This window comes from Phoca vitulina, unplaced genomic scaffold (genome assembly GCF_004348235.1).
Source record: "Phoca vitulina isolate PV1807 unplaced genomic scaffold, GSC_HSeal_1.0 scaffold12, whole genome shotgun sequence".
NCBI lineage: Eukaryota > Metazoa > Chordata > Mammalia > Carnivora > Phocidae > Phoca > Phoca vitulina.
The window spans coordinates 763,175-782,753 of NW_022589715.1; the positions used below are offsets into that span (position 1 = coordinate 763,175).

Genomic DNA, 19,579 nt, shown 5'->3' on the forward strand with positions numbered 1-19,579 from the left:
CTTCTGGGAATGATGGCAATGTTTCGTGAATGTGTCATGATATTAAAATTTACTTTTTGTTGTGAGTTACAGTGGTATTCATTGGCTATTTCATTTCAGTTAACTGAGTTTGCTCAGATGTTAGATTATTACAGTTCTTTTTTTAGTATGAGTCTGAGCACCAGCCCAGGTGGCGTATCTTAAAGAGATACGCCTCCTCCTGAGGCGTGCAGAGCAGTCTTCCTTTTGCTCTCAAAATATCTGTCAACACTTGCCGGCGTGGATTGATTCTTTAACTTATAAAACATTGTAACTATAAGTAAGAGATATTACTAGAGTTTATTTCAACTTTCATAGTAATAATATTTATATATTATAAATTTATGATATAAATATTAACAATGTTAATAATAAGTAATATTATTGTACACTTATAAAAGCTTACTGGATCAGTGAATCACCTTTCATAGGTTCTGGTCAATGAGAGTTGAGAAATGAGAGAACTTCTCTTAAGACAGTTGCACAAATGTTATCACTTATATTTGAGTTGTTTCTGACCTTTGCCCTGAAGGGTGAAAATGGTGAGAATTCCATCTCATATACAAGTGTATGGTTGCAAATGACACAGCATTCTTTTTTTTTTTAAAGATTTTATTTATTTATTTGACAGAGAGGGAGAGAGAGAGAGCATAAGCAGGGGGAGTGGCAGGCAGAGGGAGAGGGAGAAGCAGGCTCCCCGCTGAGCAAGGAGCCCAATGCGGGACTCTGTCCCAGGACCCAGAGATCATAACCTGTGCCACCTTAACCGGCTGAGCCACCCAGGTGCCCCATGACACAGCATTCTTTAGCACTGTCCTAATTCTCAAAGTGCTGCAAGTTGAACACACCAAATTTCTTAAGCTTCTTCTTTTTTAAAAAACTGGATTTTTAGCCAGCAGTCATACTTCTGTGAGGCAGTATTTCATCAAATTACTTGAGTTAGCAGACTCTAAGTAGAAATGAATGGACTTAAGAAAAGATAGCATATACAACTGTATGATTCCACTTACCTGAGGTACTTAGAATAGTCAAATGCATAGAAAGAGAGGTAGAAGGGTGGTTGCCAGAGGCGGAGAGTATTGGGGAGTTGATGTCTAATGGGTACAGGATTTCAGGTGCAAGGTGGAAAGAGTCCTGGAGATCAGTTGAACAACCATGTAAATGTACTTAACTGAACTGTACACTTAAAAAAATGGTTAAGATGGTGGGCTGCCTTGGGGCTCCTGGGTGGCTCAGTCGGTTAAGTGTGACTCTGGATTTCTGCTCAGGTCATGATCTCAGGGTCCTGGGATCGAGCCCCAAGTCGCGCTCCGCACTTGGCAGGGAGTCTGCTTGAATATTTTCCCTCTCCCTTTGTCCCTGCCCCGCTCATGTGCTATCTTTCTTTCTCTCTCTCTCTCAAATAAATGAATAACTCTTAAAAAAAAAAAAAAAAAAAGATGGTGGAGTACCTGGGTGGCTCAGTTGGTTAAGCATCTGACTCTTGATCTCAGCTCAGGTCTTGATCTCAGGGTCATGAGTTCAAGCCCTGCATTGGGCTCTGTGCTGGGCATGGAGCCTACTTAAAAAAAAAGAAAAGGTTAAGATGATAATTTTTATGTTATATGTATTTTACCACAATTTAAAAATAAATTACAAAGGGAAAAAAAGATAGCACCTACAAAGGTCAAAGATATGACATTTTAAGAAATAAATCTATCTTAAGATTTACAAGACCTCTATACTAGAATCTACAAAACATTATAAGAGAAAGCAATGAAGACTTAAATAAATGGGAGCATCTGCTATGTTCATGGAGGACCCAATATTTTAAAATTTCAAGTCTTCTCAAATTAACCTACATAATCATGCAATCCTTAACAGAATCCCGGAGTTTGACTTTTTGTTTTTGTAGTTGTGTTGCTGTTGTTTTTTGATTTTGTGGAGCTCAAGCTTACTTTAAAATTCATATGGAAATGTAAAGGGCTAAGAATAGCTAAGGCAGGCATGAAGTACTGAGGTGGCATATGTACGCCGCCAGATAGCAAGCTCTGTTATAAAACTGTATTATTTAACTATATTATTGCTTATCGTATTGTGGTCCTTGGACTGTCAGCATCAGCATCACCTGGGAGCTTGTTAGAAATGCAGTTTCTCAACCCCTTATTGAATCAGAATCTCTGGGGTTGAGGCCAAAGAGTCTGTGTTTCAACAATTTCTCTACGTTATTCTCAGGCACTTGAAAGTTTGAGAAACACTGAATTAAGACATTTTGACATGAGAAAATATGAACCAACCAGTAGAACAGAGAGTCCAGAAACAGATCCATACCTACATGGCTCATCTGATTTATGACAAAGTTGGCATTCAGTACAGTGGTAAAGAGTAGGCTTTTCAATAAACGGTACTAGATGATTTATATCCATATAGAAAAAGCTATCTTAACCCCTATATCATAACTGTATATACAAAAATCAATTCCAGACTGGATATGTAAAAGTGAAAAGCAAAACTGTAAAGCTTTTAGAGGAAAAAATATGGGAGGACGTCTTTGAGACCTTAGGACAAACAGTACAATAAAGCTCTAGCCATAAAACAAAAATGATAAATTGGACTACATTAATATTAAGCACTTCTCTTTATCAAAAGATACCATTCATATTTGTAAAGCACTTAGACCACTGCCTTGCCAGCACATTGTATGTGTTACATGAATGTTTGTCGAGTATAAATAATATATTACCCTCCTCCAACAAAAAAGTACTTGTGTTCAGAAAATACAAACTTAACAAATTATTAAGAAAAATTCTGACAACCCAATAGAAAAAACAGGCAAAGGATTTCAACAGGGACTTAATAAAGAGATATTAAAATGGCCATTAACATATTAAAAGGTGCTCAACTTTATTAGTTGTTAGAGAAATGCACACTACAACCATAATACGATACAACTACATACCCACGAGAATGGCTAAAATGCAAAACAGACAGTATTGAGTGTTGTAAGGATGTGAAGCAGCGAGAGTTCTCTAATATTTCTAGCAAGAGTGTCGAATGGAATAACCTTTTAGAAGATTGGGAGGAACTATGGAAGCTAAATGTATTCATACTCTGTGGCCTTGCAGTTTCACTCCTAAGTATATACCCAACAAAATACTTGGGCATGTTCACCTAAAGAACATGTCTTAAAGTGTGCGTAACCGCACATTCTGGTAGCACAGCTAGACTGTTCATAGCACATTTGTATTAGCCCCAAATTGGAAACTGCATAAATGCCCATTAGTGATATGGTGGTTAAATAAATTGTATATTTATATAATGGAATATTATACAGCAATAAAATGAATATTCTACAACTCTGTGCAACTATGTGGATGAATCTTTCAAACATAATGTTGAGCAGAAGAAATCAGATACAAAAGAGTACTCTGTGATTACATTTGTGTAATGTAGAAAAGCATGCACACTGATCTCTGTACAAGTCAGGATAGTGGTTACCCTTACAGAGGGGCAGGAAATGACCAGAACAGATAACAAGGGGGGACAGTAGGATGCTGGTAATGTTTCTTGATCTGAGTGCTGGTTATATATGTCTGTTCAGTCTGTGAAAATTCATTGTGCATCTATATATATTATATAATATATAAAAATGTTTTAATAAAAAAAATTGGATCTAGTAGCCATTTCTTCACTACATCAAACTGAAAAATACATGAAGAGTCACATAGGACATTTACATTCATGGTCAGATGAGTTGCCATGGTCATTTCCAATATGCTGAAAGAACAGTATATTTAAGAAAATGAATAAAGCACCTTTTCTCAGCACATTTTAACCAAACTAACATTTCTTATATAAAATAGTTTCTTTCTGTTAATAATTTCATTCCAGTTTCCTGTAGGGATATATTAAGTTCATTTAAGTGTTTGAATCTTTCTTCCATGTAGTCTACGTGAAGATAAATAATGAACTTCCAAACTTATCATTTGTATTAGTGCTTTGCTTGGGAATAATCTGATTTATTTCTTTAAGCCTACCAATGCTAGAAAAGCATCAAGATGCAGGATGACCCACTGACGACTATATGAAAAAAGTGACAGTTTCTTGCAAAAAGCTCAGAAGCATCAATCACAGCTTGTTCTCACAACACATTTTTTAAAAAAGATTTTATTTATTTATTTGAGAGAGAGAGTGAGTGAGTGAGCATGAGTGGGAGAAGGGGCAGAGGGAGAGGGAGAAGCAGGCTCCAGCAGGGAGCCTAAGGCAGGACTCAATCCCAGGACCCAGGGATCATGACCTGAGCCGAAGGCAGACGCTTAACCTACTGAGTCACCCAGGCGCCCCTCACAACACATTTTTGCTGTGTATCTAGATGATTTTGTATGTTTTTGCTTATTTTAACAAAGACAAATAAATGTAATGTTTTGGTTGTAAGGAGTTCTCTGGTACAACAGAGATAGAACAGTATGCTGTATTGTGCAACCAGTTGTTCTCAAGTTAATGCCGTCTAAATATTTCACCAAATACCAGGATGGAGCTACCAGATACCCTCAAGTCTACAAGGATGTGGTTTAAACATAGTGGGACATTACGTGGGTTTGTGTTATTTGGGAAGAATTCTAATAAATTGAGTATTTGTACAAGGGAAAAGCTTACCACTGTGCATAGCTTCTGTTTGCAGTGCACAGGGCTAGCCAGGATTAGGTATTTTAGACTTTGTAAGACAACTAGTATCAGTGCCTTTTTAAGGGGGCAAGTGGCTAAGGTGTGCATTGGCAGGTTGAGCACTGCCAGAAAGCTTAGGTGGAGTGGTCACAGGTTAATTTGTGTTTTGAGTAATTTCCCTTTTAAGGGTGTTGATGTACTCCGTGCCTTCAGAAAAGTGGCACCTTATTCCCCTAGAGGATGAATAAAATCCTGCTTAAGAGCTGCTGTTGTCAAGGCATCCAAATCAGTAAGGAAGAAGTAAAACTTTCACTACTTACAGATGACGTGATACTGTATATAGAAAACCTGAAAGACTCCACCAAAAAACTGTGGGAACTGATAAAATCAGTAAAGTAGCAGGATACAAAATCAGTCTACAGAATTCTGTGGCATTTCTATATACCAATAATGAAGCAGCAGAAAGAGAAATTTAGAAAACAGTTCCATTTACAATTGCACCAAAACCCATAAGGTACTTAGGAATAAACCTAACCAAAGAGGTGAAAGACTTGTACTCTGAAAACTATAAAATATTGATGAAGGAAATTGAAGAGGACAAAAAGAAATGGAAAGAGGGGCGCCTGGGTGGCTCAGCTGTTAAGCATCTGCCTTCGGCTCAGGTCATGATCCCAGGGTCCTGGGATCGAGCCCCGTATCGGGCTTGCTGATCGGCGGGAAGCCTGCTTCTCCCTCTCCCACTCCCCCTGCTTGTGTTCCCTCTCTCGCTGTGTCTTTCTCTGTCAAATAAATAAATAAAATCTTAAAAAAAAAAAAAAAAAAGAAATGGAAAGATATTCCATGCTCATGGATTGGAAGAACAAATATTGTTAAAATGTCTATACTGCCCAAAGCAATCTACACATTTAATGCAATCCCTATCAAAATACCAACAGCTTTTTGGGGCGCCTGGGTGGCTCAGTCGGTTGGTCGTCTGCCTTCGGCTCAGGTCATGGTCCCAGGGTCCTGGGATCGAGCCCCGCATCGGGCTCCCTGCTCCGTGGGAAGCCTGTTTCTCCCTCTCCCTCTCCCCCTGCTTGTGTTCCCTCTCTGGCTGTCTCTCTCTCTGTCAAATAAATAATAAAATCTAAAAAAAAAAACCAAAAACCAACAGCTTTTTTCACAGAACCAGAACCAACAATCCTAAAATTTGTATGGAACCAAAAAGACGCCGAATAGTCAAAACTTTCTTGAAAAAGAAAAGCAAAGCTGGAGGCATCATGATTCTGGACTTCAAGCTATATTACAAAGCTGTAGTCATCAAGATAGTATGGTACTGGTTCAAAAACGGACACACAGATCAGTGGGACAGAATAGAAAACGCAGAAATGAGCCCACAACTGTATGGTCAACTAATCTTCGACAAAGCAGGAAAGAATATCCAAAGGGAAAAAGACAGTTTCTTCAACAAATGGTGTTGGGAAAATTGGACAGCAACATGCAGAAGAATGAAATTGGACCACTTTCTTAAACCATATACAAAAATAAATTCAAAATGGATGAAAGACTTAAACGTGAGACCTGAAACCATAAAAGTCCTACAAGAGAGCTCAAGCAGAATTTCTCTGACATCAGTCATAACAACATCTTTCTAGATATATCTCCTGAGGCAAGGGAAACAAAAGCAAAAATAAACTATTGGAACTACATCAAAGTAAAAAGCTTCTGCACAGCAAAGGGAACAATTAACAAAACCTAAAAGGCAGCCTATGGTATGGGAGAAGCTTTTTTCAAATGCCATATCCAAAATATATAAAGAATTTATAAAACTCGACACCCAGAAAACTAATAATGCAATTAAAAATGGGCAGAAGATATGAACAGACACTTTTCCAAAGAAGACATACAGATGGCCAACAGACACATGAAAAGATGCTCAATATCACTTATTATCAGGGAAATGCAAATCAAAACTGTAATGAGATATCACCTCACGCCTGTCAGAATGGCTAAAATCAACAACACAAGAAACAACAGGTGTTGGTGAGGATGCGGAGAAAGGGGAACCCTCTCCGCACTGTTGGTGGGAATGCAAACTGGTGCAGCCATTCTGGAAACAGTATGGAGGTTCTTCACAAAGTTAAAAATAGATCTAATCGCACTACTGGGTATTTACCCAAAGAAAATGAAAATACTAATTCAAAGGGATACATGCACCCCAATGTTTATAGCAGCATTATCTACAATAGCCAAGATATGGAAGCAGCAATATCAATAAAAGAAGTGGCATTATATATACAATGGAATAATATTGTATTCAGCCATAAAAGAGAATGAAATTTTTTTTTAAAAGATTTTATTTATTTATTTGACAGAGAGAGGCACAGCGAGAGAGGGAATACAAGCAGGGGGAGTGGGAGAGGGAGAAGCAGGCTTCCCGTTGAGCAGGGAGCCCGATGTGGGGCTTGATCCCAGGACCCTGGGATCATGACCTGAGCCAAAGGCAGACGCTTAACGACTGAGCCACCCAGGCGTCCCAAAAGAGAATGAAATCTTGCCATTTGCAAAGACATGGATAGAGCTATAGTGTATTATGCTAACTGATATAAATCAGAGAAAGACAGATACCATATGATTTTGCTCATATGTGGAATTTAAGAAACAAAACAAATGAGCAAAGGGGAAAAAAGAGAGAAAGGCAAACCAAGAAACAGACTCTTAACTATAGAAAACAAACCAGTGGTTACCAGAGGGGAGATGGGGGGGGGATGGGTTAAATGGGTGATGGGGGATCAAGGAGTGCACTTGGTTGTGATAAGAACACGACAGTTTATCTTATTAACATTTTATTAAAATAAAAACCTAAAAAGAAAAAAAGAACTTGTCCAGGCTTTTACAGTTGAGTAGTAACTGTATTTCCCTGAAAACAAGAATCTGACTCTCCCATTATTGGCCTTTTAGTAATTTCTTACTTAGAGCCAGTTTTAGATAAAAAATATTCAGAAATTTATAGAACATTCCTAAGAAATGAGTGAGATATTGAAAACAATAAATTATAAGAATTAACAACATACAGTATTTGATAGCCTCAAAAATGTGTTCTTTGGAGGAAATAGGAACTGAGATGATTAAAAATAGAGTGTTTACTGTAAATTATATAGAGACATATTTTCATACACCAAAATAACCCAGCTTTTGCGAGACAAACTTTGAAATTTGGGAGATGTTGAATATGCATGTAGGGTGTTTCATCCAAAGTATTATTCATGGCTTTAAAAAAAAGCAGTGAAATATTAGTTTGGTCTTAGTTATATTTTTATCTTATATTTTCTTTTTAAGTTTTTAGCAATACTGAACTTGAATGTAAAATCGCTCTTTTTAAGGACCTTGTAAGTAATGATTTTGTAAAATATATGCTTTTTATATTGTCATAAAATATTCATAACATACAATTTACCATTTTAACAAAATTTTTTTTAGAGAGGGAGAGAGGGGTGGAGGGAGGGGTGGAGGGAGAGGAAGAAAGAATCTTAAGCAGGCTCGACGCCCAGCACAGAGCCCAACTTGAGTCTCCATCTCACCACCCTGAGATCATGACCTGAGCTGAAAACAAGACTCGGCTGCTTAACTGACTGAACCACTCAGGCGCCTCCATTTTAATAATTTTTAAGTGTATCATTCAGTGACATTAAAGACATTTACACTGTTATGTAATTATCAGCACTTCCATCTCCAGAGCTTTTTTATCACCCCATACTAAAACTCTGTACCCATTAAACACTGGCTCCCTGTGCTCTCCTCTCCCTAGAATGACAACCACCATTCTATTTTCTGTTTTACGTTTCAGTATTCTAGGTACCTCATGCAATCATAAAATATTTGTCCATTTGTGTCAGGCTTATTTCAGTTAGCATAAGGTCTTCAGGGTTCATCCATGTTGTAGTGTGTATCAACCGCCTTCCTTTTTAAGGCTGAATCATATTTGTATACACACACACACATACCACATTTGGTTTATCATTTTTCTGTCAGTGAATATTTGAGTTGTTTCTGCCTTTTAGCTATTGTGAACAACACTGCCATGAACACTGGTATGCAAGTATCTATTCAGGTCCCTCCTTTTATTTCTTTTGGGCTTATATCCAAGAAATGAATTTGCTGGATCATGTGTAATCCCATGTTTAATTTTTTGAGGATGCTTTTCTGTTTTTTTTTTTTTTTTTTTAAGTGAGAATGCTTTTTTTAATGCCCAGATTTCCTCATCTGTACAAAGGCGTCGTCAGATATCTGCCAGGAACATAGAACAGTCAATGGAATTCCACAATCTGTTAATCTCTGATGTATTTTGTTTTTTGCTCACATAAATAACTGGTGGCTAGAATCCTAGGCTAGTAAAAAATTGCACCAGCTTATACTTAGGTACTATATATTCAGTCACTCACTGCTTCTCATCATCAAAGCTGAAACTGTGTGCTTATTTAGCCTTGTCTATGTGAGACACCTCACTATTCCTGATCTGATGAGTCACCATTTGGTATTTGTGAAAATACTCATGTATTTTACTAATTTTTGACATCTGAGAAATTTAAATGTTCTCAAGTATTTCTCTCTTATATTGGACAGTAAAGAACTTTAATTGGCTTTTAATAACCTGTGTGGGGCATTTTGGTGAATATGAAGTCTATAATTACAATCAAATTAGTGTTAATTAAAAATATAAAGTAACCAAAATTCCACAAAGATGAACTTGGGAGTTCATGTCATTATTTTCCCTTCATCATGACAGAATTTTGTAGGTGGAATAGGCTTTGGTCACCATTTAGTCCAGTTTTTTTTCTCTTTGTAGATAAGACATATCTTGGTGCAAGAGAAGTTAATCCACTTATTTAAGGGCATATAGAGAATGGCTGGGAAGGTGGAGGAACCCAAGCTAGTTTGGGAAGGAATTCACCTTAATTTGTGGATTTGTACAAAGTATCATAATGAATTATTTGGAAGCTTATTCTTTGCTATAAAACAAATGGAATTTTATTAAAACTTTCTAGCTGACAGCAACCCTAGAGACCATCAGATCGAATCCCATCGTTGTGTAAATGAGGAAGAGGAGGGCTTAAAATGGTCAGTACTTTTCCAAAGGCTTATGCAGTTAATTGGTGGAGAGTCTGGTCTAGAGTCCAGTTCTTTTTTTCAATGCATTTTTCCACTTTGCCACACCTCTTCTTTAAAATTATGTCGTATGCCACAATTTAGCAATGACTTATTTTCAAAAGGCTTGTAAGCTTATTTTATTTGGCATTCGGAGCATATTGTTGTAAAGAAAAAATACTATAAGGTTTAAGTTTCTGAGCTGCTTCACAAAAGCCTATATAAGCCACTGTGTACCTGGATTATAGTAATAAAAATATTATTTCATGATACCCATTTATTATTTACTATGTTGTGTCCTTGGGGAGAGAGTATTTTCCCAAATCTATTGAGGGAATGTCAGGAAAAAAAAAACGTGACAGGTGATTTTCATAAGTGCTAGTCACTGTTGATTTACATTTCTTTTTCAGAAGAAGCATCTTTGTACATACCCTTTTGCCCCTGTGTAAATGCTGACAAACATAAAATCCCTTCTCTGTCCCTTTCTTTCTCTCTCTCTGAGTGCGCTCTCTCTCTCTCTCTCAGCGCGCTCTCTCTCTCTGAGCGCGCTCTCTCTCTCTCTGAGCGCGCTCCCTCTCTCTCTCTCTCTGAGCGCACTCTCTCTCTCTCTGAGTGCTCTCAGTATGCCAGGCTGTACGGAAGGCGCTAGGGAACAGAATAGTTGGGACCTCTGCGCTGAAGGAGCCAACCTGCATGCAGTGTGGAGAATCACGGGGTAGAGATGGAGAGACTTAGGGAAAGTGGTTGAGAAAGGCTCTCCGAGAAAGTGGCATTTGAGCTGACCCCCGAAGGGTGAGGCAGAGCCAGCAGGAGGCGGTAGGTGGTCATTCTCAGGTCCTGAATTGAGTGGCATTAAGAGTAACTCTGGCCAGGGATGCGGTGGAGACTCTGGATCAGCTCTGCCCATCCATCTGGACAGACGCGCTTGAGTCCTCACCAGCCGGCCTGCTGCCTGGGTAGGTAGGTTGGTGCTCCCTCCATTGGGTTTGCTTGCTGAACTATTAGATCGGTTATTTCTTAAAAATAGCATTTTCTTCATAAGTTGGTAGAGCGTTGTAGCAGATATTCCCCCACTGAATTTTCTTTTTCTTACCTAATTATGATTGACTTACCTTGTGGGCAGCAGTGTTCTAAAAATATATTAAACACAGCCTATCCGAATTTACCTCCTTCTAGAAAGACTTTCCCAAGTGTCCTGGCCAAACAGATATAAGATAAATGCATTCTTCAGTGATGCCATTATTCGGCCAGTTCCTTCTGTAAAGCTTTTCAAATGTCTGTTTGTCAGATTGCATTTTACTCTCAGTGTTTAGTGAGAATGTTTTGCTTGACCTTCGCGTAAAAGTCTCAGGCAAACTCTTGTTCTCATGCCAGCGCATTTGTTATTTTTCTGAGGAAAATACCTCCCCTATTTGGTGTGCAAACCTTAAAGCTGGGTTTTAACTCTGACAAGCGCTTCATCAGTGTGGTTGGGAGCTGTAGGGGAGGACAAGTTTTCTTGGACCTTCTTAGGGCTGGGTTTGCAAATTAACCTGACAGATTAACATGAGAAAAGCACACAGATTTATTTAATACAGATTTTTTTGGTGACATGGGAGGCTTCATAAGGAAACAAAGACCTGAAGAAGCAGTTAAACTTGAGTGTGTTTATGCTCGGTTTGATGAAGAGTGGGCATCATGGAGGAATGTGCTAGGTCAGAGAGTGTAAGGTGTAGGTGTAAAGGATGCTCTTTTCCTCCGGGTATAGGATGTAGGGAGGATGCTCTCACAGCAGGGTTTTATGACCTGCTTCAGGGCAGAGGGACAGGGGGAAGGTCGGAGTGATCTTCCTGCTTCTGCTGTTTCCTCAGACTCCTTTGGCTTAAAATATTCAATATGCTCAGGTGCCATATTTTGGGGGTAGCGTGTCGTGAATCCTATCAGAGGTTAGGGTGGTGATTTTCTGTTAGGGGTGAGAGAAAGCATTCAGGAGGGGAAATCTGGAGGGGGCCACTTCAGTGGGTACTCTCAGAGGCTTGTTAAGTTTTACCTAATTCATATTTAATCTTCCTCACAACCTGTGAGAGATAGTTACCCCTGTTTTAGAGAGGAGGAAAGTGAGACCCTGAGAGCTTCCAAGGTCACCCAGTGACTCATCTCACGTGGTGGAACTGGGATTCTGCACAAGCTCTGGCTGGCTTGGAGAATGTTCCCGCTGTGCTACAGAGCCCTTCCCTCCATGCTCTTCCGTCCTGTCACAAAGGTACAGAGACAGTCCCTTTAATCAGGTGAAGAGAAAGTAAGGTAGTGATGCGACCCATCGTGGGTAGTAGAATCACTTTGCAGATTTACTTTATGAAAAGAGTTGTTTCCTTTGAAAATATTTGAGATCAAACAGTGTTACACATTTTAAATAGTTCTTTAATGTATTTTACCTTATCATGTGTCTTTATATAGTGCCATATACACCTACTTATGTTGATGAAGCCATTTTTCTCGTAGATTTTAGTTAATGGAGGCTAACAAGATACAGTTATAGGTTAATCTGGTAAAGTATATTTCAAGGGGATAAAATATTTTTTTAAAATTTTTTTATTGTTATGTTAATCCCCCTACATTACATCATTCGTTTTAGATGTAGTGTTCCATGATTCATTGTTTGTGCATAACACCCAGTGCTCCATGCAGAACGTGCCCTCCTCAATACCCATCACCGGGCTAACCCATCCTTCCACCCCCCTCCCCTCTAGAACCCTCAGTTTGTTTTTCAGGGTCCATCGTCTCTCATGGTTCGTCTACCTCAAGGGGATAAAAGATTTTAATTTGCACAGTTATACAAGGATGAGATTATCTAATCGACATTGCATTAGAATGTAAATTCCGTGACCGCGGGGACCTTGTCTGTCTTGCTTACTAGTTTGTCCCTGGGGCCTTGTGCACACGGCCTTGTACAGAGTAGGTGCTCAAGTGAATTAATGAATGAATTAATTAATCTATTGATTCTCCTCCTCCCTTATTCGTTCACTCTTTCCTTCTCCTGCTCCCCTTAGCAGAGCAGTTTCCCAGTGTTCTTTACTGAGTCCGCTGCTTACGTTGCTTGACCAGAGTTTCCTGGGTAGTATCATCACTTCCAGGGGGTGATCATATCTGGGGAAAGTGTTGAAAAAACACTATAAAGATGTTGTTCTGGGGATCAAGAGACCAAGTATTAGAATCAGCTTTTGCTACTAATGAAGGTGTGATACAGAGCAAGTGGCTTAACCTGTTGGTGCTTCATTTTCCTTTTTATTGTAAGGGGGTTGGCCTTGATCCAGAGTTGAAAATTCACATGTCTCTAGGGACTAAGGGAGGTAACTCACACGGTGGTACAGTAAGGAGTTGTAAGGAATGAGATAGAATTTATACTCCATTGAAAGACCTCCTGCTCTCTCTTTTTTTTTCTTAAAGATTTTATTTATTTGAGAGAGAGAGAGCACATGAGCACGCGCAGGGGGAGGGGCAGAAGGAGAAACAGACCTCCCCACTGAGCGCGGACCCCTGACCCCAACCCCAGGGCTTGATCCCAGGACCATGAGATCATGACCAGAGCCGAAACCAAGAGCCAGACACTTAACCGGCTGAGCCACCCAGGTGCCCCCCTCCTCCTAACTCTTAATAAGAATTTGGAGTGATAAATGAATTTGACCAAAAACAAATACTTGTATTAAGTAGTTATTTTTTTTCCCGTTAACGTTAATGCAAATTTTATTCAAGAGATAATATTGAAGAATTCTAAGAAAGGAAAAATTTACCAGTTATTCACTCTACAGTAAGAAGTGGAACTGGGGATCACATACAACACATAAATAAATTCTATCTTTACATTTCTGAATAAAGCTCTTCTTAGAGCCATTTAACTTTTGCTGATAAAGTTTTGTGAATTGTGTTCAGAAACTTTGACAACACACACATATACACGCTCTTCAAATAAGTACCTAGGATTTTTTAAATAATTAGATCAGTGTTTATTGTGACTTAATAACTCCTTCAAATTATACTTTAATATTTGACACAGTAGGTTCAAAAAATAACTATTCAGGCCTCAGTTTTAAATTTTCCTTCAGTGTAATGCACAAAGTTGATAAAGAAATATTAATAGGACTACCCTAAAATAAATGCACCTTTCTTATAAAAATTACTTGTTATAATACAGTTCCCATTCTGTTCTGTAATTCTGATAAGGAATATACTTTTTTGATGGGGGCACCTGGGTGACCCAATCAGTTAAGCATCGGATTCTTGATCTTGGCTCAGGTCTTGATCTCACGGTCGTGAATTCAAGCCCTGCATTGAGCTCCATGCTGGGCGTGGAGCCTACTTAAAAAAATTTTTTAAAGAATATACTTTTTGGTAATAAAACAAGGGTTTAGAATGATTCAGTCCTTGGGAAATCCTAATGGCAGTCACTCAATGAAGAAGTCAGTCATTCCTGGAGTCACAAACACTCAAAAACTGCTGTTAGAGTTGAGTTTTTGTGGTTTTTGATGTTTATTGTTTTGGTTTAGCCTCGCAGTTCTTAAACATGGCTATGGTTTCAAATTACCTGGGGAATGTTTTAAAAACACAGTTGCCAGATGCTACTCTCAGAGATCTGATTTACTTAAAAAACAAAACAAAACAACCAAAAGCTTCTCAAGCGCTTCTAATGTGCAGCTAGGTTTTGAATGATTAATTGGACTCTTAATTTAACTAGGGTGTTTCCGCACTGACTTTTAGAAACAAGCAACTGATCAAGGATATAGTCAGCTTTCCGACAAATAAGCATCTTCCCTTGTTTCACAGCAGTCTTGACTGAATGTACAATTGTAAATGATCTCCAGGAAACAGTGTGGATTCCAGATCATCAGCAGAGAGCGAAAACTGTTCATTACACCACGCAGTCCCTACTGCGTCATCATACATTTTGCCCGTTTTCACTCACCCAGAACTTTTACTTTTTTCCCCACTACATGTGCAGTCATAGTCAATGGTTTCTACTACATTCTCTGAGCTCATGGTTGTCACAACTTTCTGGGGTTAGGACTTAGTCCTTGCATATTCGAGCTTTTGTCTTAGGCCAGTTTTTATTAAGGTGTCCCCTCTGGGAAAGCATTTTATTTTATTTTATTATTATTTTTTAAAGATTTTATTTATTTATTTGATAGAGACACAGCGTGAGAGGGAACACAAGCAGGGGGAGTGGGGGAGGGAAAGCAGGCTTCCCACTGAGCAGCGAGCACGATGCGGGGCTCGATCCCAGGACCCTGGGATCATGACCTAAGCTGAAGGCAGACGCTTAACCATCTGAGCCACCCAGGTGCCCCTGGGAAAGCATTTTAACTGAATCAGAGACTCACTACCCTAACCAAGGCTAGAAAGCATTCTTGTACATTTTAGATTGGTTTTCTGTAATACGTATTGAAGAAAAGAAGGTCTTTTGCCTTTAAAAAAAATTTTTTTTTATTAATATAGAATGTATTATTTGTTTCAGGGGTACGGTTCTGTGATTCATCAGTCTTACACAATTCACAGAGCTCACCATAGCACATACCCTCCCCAAAGTCCATCACCCAGCCATCCATCCTTCCCACCCCCCTCCACTCCAGCAACCCTCAGTTTGTTTCCTGAGATTAAGAGTCTCTTATGGTTTGTCTCCCTCTCTGGTTTCATCTTGTTTCATTTTTCCCTCCCTTTCCCTATGATTCTGTCTTGTTTCTCAAATTCCTCATATCAGTGAGATCATATGATACTTGTCTTTCTCTGATTGACTTATTTCATTTAGCATAATACCCTCTAGTTCTATCCACGTAGTTGCAAACGGCAAGATTTCATTTTTTGATGGCTGCATAATATTCCATTGTATGTATATATATATATATATATATATATATATATATATATGCACACACACACACACACACCGCATCTTCTTTATCCATTCATCTGTTGATGGACATCTAGGCTCTTTCCATAGTTTGGCTGTTGTGGACATTGCTGCTGTAAACATTGGGGTGCATGTGCCCCTTCGGATCCCTGCATTTGTATCTTTGGGGTAAATACCCAGTAGTGCAATTGCTGGGTCATAGGGTAGCTCTATTTTCAACTTTTTGAGGAACCTCCATACCGTTTTCTAGAGTGGCTGCACCAGCGTGCATTCCCTCCAACAGTGTAGGAAGGTTCCCCTTTCTCCACATCCTTGCCAACATCTGTCGTTTCCTGACTTGTTAATTTTAGCCATTCTGACTGGTGTGAGGTGGTATCTCATTGAGGTTTTAATTTGGATTTCCCTGATGCCGAGTGATGTTGAACACTTTTTCATGTGTCTGTTGGCCATTTGGATGTCTTCTTTGCAGAAATGTCTGTTCATGTCTTCTGCCCATTTCTTGATTGGATTATTTGTTCTTTGGCTGTTGAGTTTGTAAGTTCTTTATAGATTTTGGATACTAGCCCTTTATCTGACATGTCATTTGCAAATATCTTCTCCCATTCTGTTGCCTTTAAGTGAGCAAATACTTAATTCTTGGGCATTCCGTGTACTTGAAGTTTGATTTGCATTTGTATCTATGAATTAGGATGTATTTTAAGTGAAAAGTTACCAGATTTCTAATGATTTGTTTTTATGTTTGAGTTTGGCTAATGTTTAAAGATTAATTCAAATTTGGGAAAGATATTTTGAGGTAGTTTATTTTCTCACATTTTTTATAACCTATGAGATAAAAAGATTTATTAATTTCTAATGTGATACAGTCTGCCTACTGTTTTGATTACCTGGAAAGATTTTGATTTATTCCTTAAGGGATTTATTCAATAGATTGGATCCAGTAGGTTAAGTAATGACTGCTCAAGTGAACAAATTCTTCACAAAAATATTGGACAGCACATGTTTTATTATTTCTCACTGAGAAGATTTTCAGATCTGCATTCAGCTGTATTCTGATATTTTTGGAAGAGTTAATTTTGTACTAATCAGAGTGGAATCACCAAGCTCATGCCTTCTTTTTGTGTTTGTTTTTTAATTCTCTTCCATCAGTTTTTGCTTTCACAACCAAAGTTTTGGGCCATTCAGACATCAGCCTTGATCCTCCGGACCAAACTTGACAGAGGAAGCGCACGCCGAGTGGAGCGCGCAATGAGGCAGACACAGGTGAGAATTAATGTGACAGTTTTTGTTCTTCTTCCAACTCTTCTTTATGCAACAAATGAATCACTGAACACTACATCAAAAACTAATGATTGGGGCGCCTGGGGGGTCAGTCGTTAAGCGTCTGCCTTCGGCTCAGGTCATGATCCCAGGGTCCTGGGATCGAGCCCCACATCGGGCTCCCTGCTCAGCGGGAAGCCTGCTTCTCCCTCTCCCTCTGCTGCTCCCCCTGCTTGTGCACATGCTCTCTCTCTCTCTCTCTCTGTGTCAAATAAATAAATAAAATCTTTAAAACAACAACAACGACAAAAACTTATGATTAACTCTTTATTGCTATTAATAAGCATAGGGGTGTCTGGATGGCTCAGTTGGTTAAACATCTGGCTTTGGCTCAGTTCATGAGTTCGGGGTCCTGGGATTGAGCCCAGGGTGGGCTCCCCGCTGAGTGGGGAATCTGCTTGTCCCTCCTCCCACTTGTGTGCACTCTCTCTCTCTCTTTCTCTCAAATAAATAAATAAAAATCTTTAAAAAATAAGCATATATATGTGTTGTGAATATAAAATAATGAGATGGCTTTCCTTTTGTTCATTTTGTTATTTTCTAGAGTGTGGGTTCTAGAATTTGTTTGGCTCCAAAGCCCAGCTGTGTCCCTTAGTAGCTCTGTGACCACAATATTTAACCTTTCTGAAGCAAAACTGTTCCTCTGTTCACAACACTTCTGACACCAGATGTGTGGGTCTTCCATACCAAGCATTTCTCCACTTCCCTGTGGACATCAATTCTGACACTATCTGGACTTAGTGCAGACACCATAGGTTAAGGGCTCAGACCGACAAGACTGCCCTCTACTTTATTTTTATTTTATTTTATTTTATTTTTTAAGATGCCATAAATTTTAACAAGTGTCAATTTCAGAAATGTTATTTATTTTTTTCAAATTTTTATTTAAATTCTAGTTAGTTAACATACAGTGCAATATTGGTTTCAGGAGCAGGATTCAGTGATTCGTCACTTACGTACAACACCCATTGCTCAACACAACAAGGGCTCTCCTTAATACCCTTCACCCATCTAGCCCAACCCCCACCCACCTCCCCCCATCAACCCTCAGTTTGTTCTCTATTAAGAGTCTCTTACGGTTTATTTTCCTCTCTCTCTTTTTTACCCCCCTCCCATTTGTTCATCTGTTTTGTTTCTTAAATTCTACATGGGAGTGAAATCATATGGTATTTGTCTTTCTCTGACTGACTTATTTCACTTAGCATAATACCCTCTAGTTCCATCCACGTTGTTGCAAATGGCAAGATTTCATTCTTTTTGATGGCGAGTAATATTCCATTGTCCAATCTGTATTTTTGTATCCTTTGGGTAAATACCTACTAGTGCAATTGCTGAATCATAGGGTAGTTCTGTTTTTAACTTTTGAGCCATCTCCATACAGTTTTCCAGAGTGGCTGAACCAGTTTGCATTCCCACCAACAGTGCAGAGAGGGTTCCCCTTTCTCCACATCTTTGCCAACAACTGTTGTTTCCTGTGTTGTTAATTTTAGCCATTCTGACAGGTGTGAGGTGATATCTCATCGTGGTTTTGATTTGTATTTCCCTGATATCTGTGATGTTGAGCATCTTTTCATGTGTCTGTTAGCCATCTGGCTGTCTTCTTTGGAAAAATATCTGTTCATGTCTTCTGCCCATTTCTTAATTAGATTATTTGTTTTTTCAGTGTGGAGTTCGATAAGTTCTTTCTAGATTTTAGATACTAACCTTTTATCAGATATGTTATTTGCAAATATCTTCTCCCATTCTGTCGGTTGTCTCTTAGTTTTGTTGATGGTTTCCTTCGATGTGCAGAAGGTTTTTATCTTGATGAACTCCCAGTAGTTCCCTTTTTTTGCTTTTGTTTCCCTTGCCTCAGGAGACATATCTAGAAAGATGTTGTTATGGCTGATGTCAGAGAAATTACTGCTTGAGCTCTCTTCTAGGATTTTTATGGTTTCACGTCTCACATTTAGGTCTTTCATCCATTTTGAATATATTTTTGTGTATGGTGTAAGAAAGTAGTCCAGTTTCATTCTTCTGCATGTTACTGTCCAGTTTTCCCAACATCATTTGTTGAAGAGACTGTCTTTTTTCCATTGGATATTCTTTCCTGCTTTATCAAAGATGAGTTGACCATATAGTTGTGGGTCTGTTTCTGGGTTCTCTGCTATGTTCCAGTGATCTATGTGTCTATTTTTGTGCCAGTACCGTACTGTCTTGATCACTACAGCTTTGTAATATAGCTTGAAGTCCAGAATCGTGATGCCTCCAGCTTTGCTTTTCTTTTTCAGGATTGCTTTGGCTATTTGGGGTCTTTTGTGGTTCCATACAAATTTTAGGATTGTTTGTTCTGGTTCTGTGAAAAATGCTGTTGTTATTTTGATAGGGATTGCATTAAGTATGTAGATTGCTTTGGGTAGTATAGACATTTTAACAATGTTTGTTCTTCCAATCCATGAGCACAGAACGTTTTTCCATTTCTTTGTGTCCTCTTCAATTTCTTTCATAAGTGTTCTTTAGTTTTCAGAGTACAGATCTTTTACCTCTTTGGTTAAATTTATTCCTAGGTATCTTAGGGTTTTTGGTGCAATTGTAAATGGGATAGATTCCTTGATT

The 19,579-nt window shown here is 38.7% G+C and overlaps 1 protein-coding gene across 2 annotated transcripts in view; it reads left to right on the forward strand.

Annotated features, from left to right (window-relative positions):
* TTC27 (tetratricopeptide repeat domain 27) overlaps positions 1-19,579 on the forward strand; it is a 170,124-nt gene that overhangs the window by 51,104 nt on the left and 99,441 nt on the right. The window contains exon 10 of one of the 2 annotated variants that reach the window (XM_032410263.1): positions 16,814-16,927. The exons of the other annotated variant lie outside the window; for it this stretch is intronic. Within the exon in view, the coding sequence (XP_032266154.1) occupies positions 16,814-16,927 (114 nt within the window). The remainder of the gene's footprint in view (positions 1-16,813; positions 16,928-19,579) is intronic. 2 annotated transcript variants of the gene reach the window in all.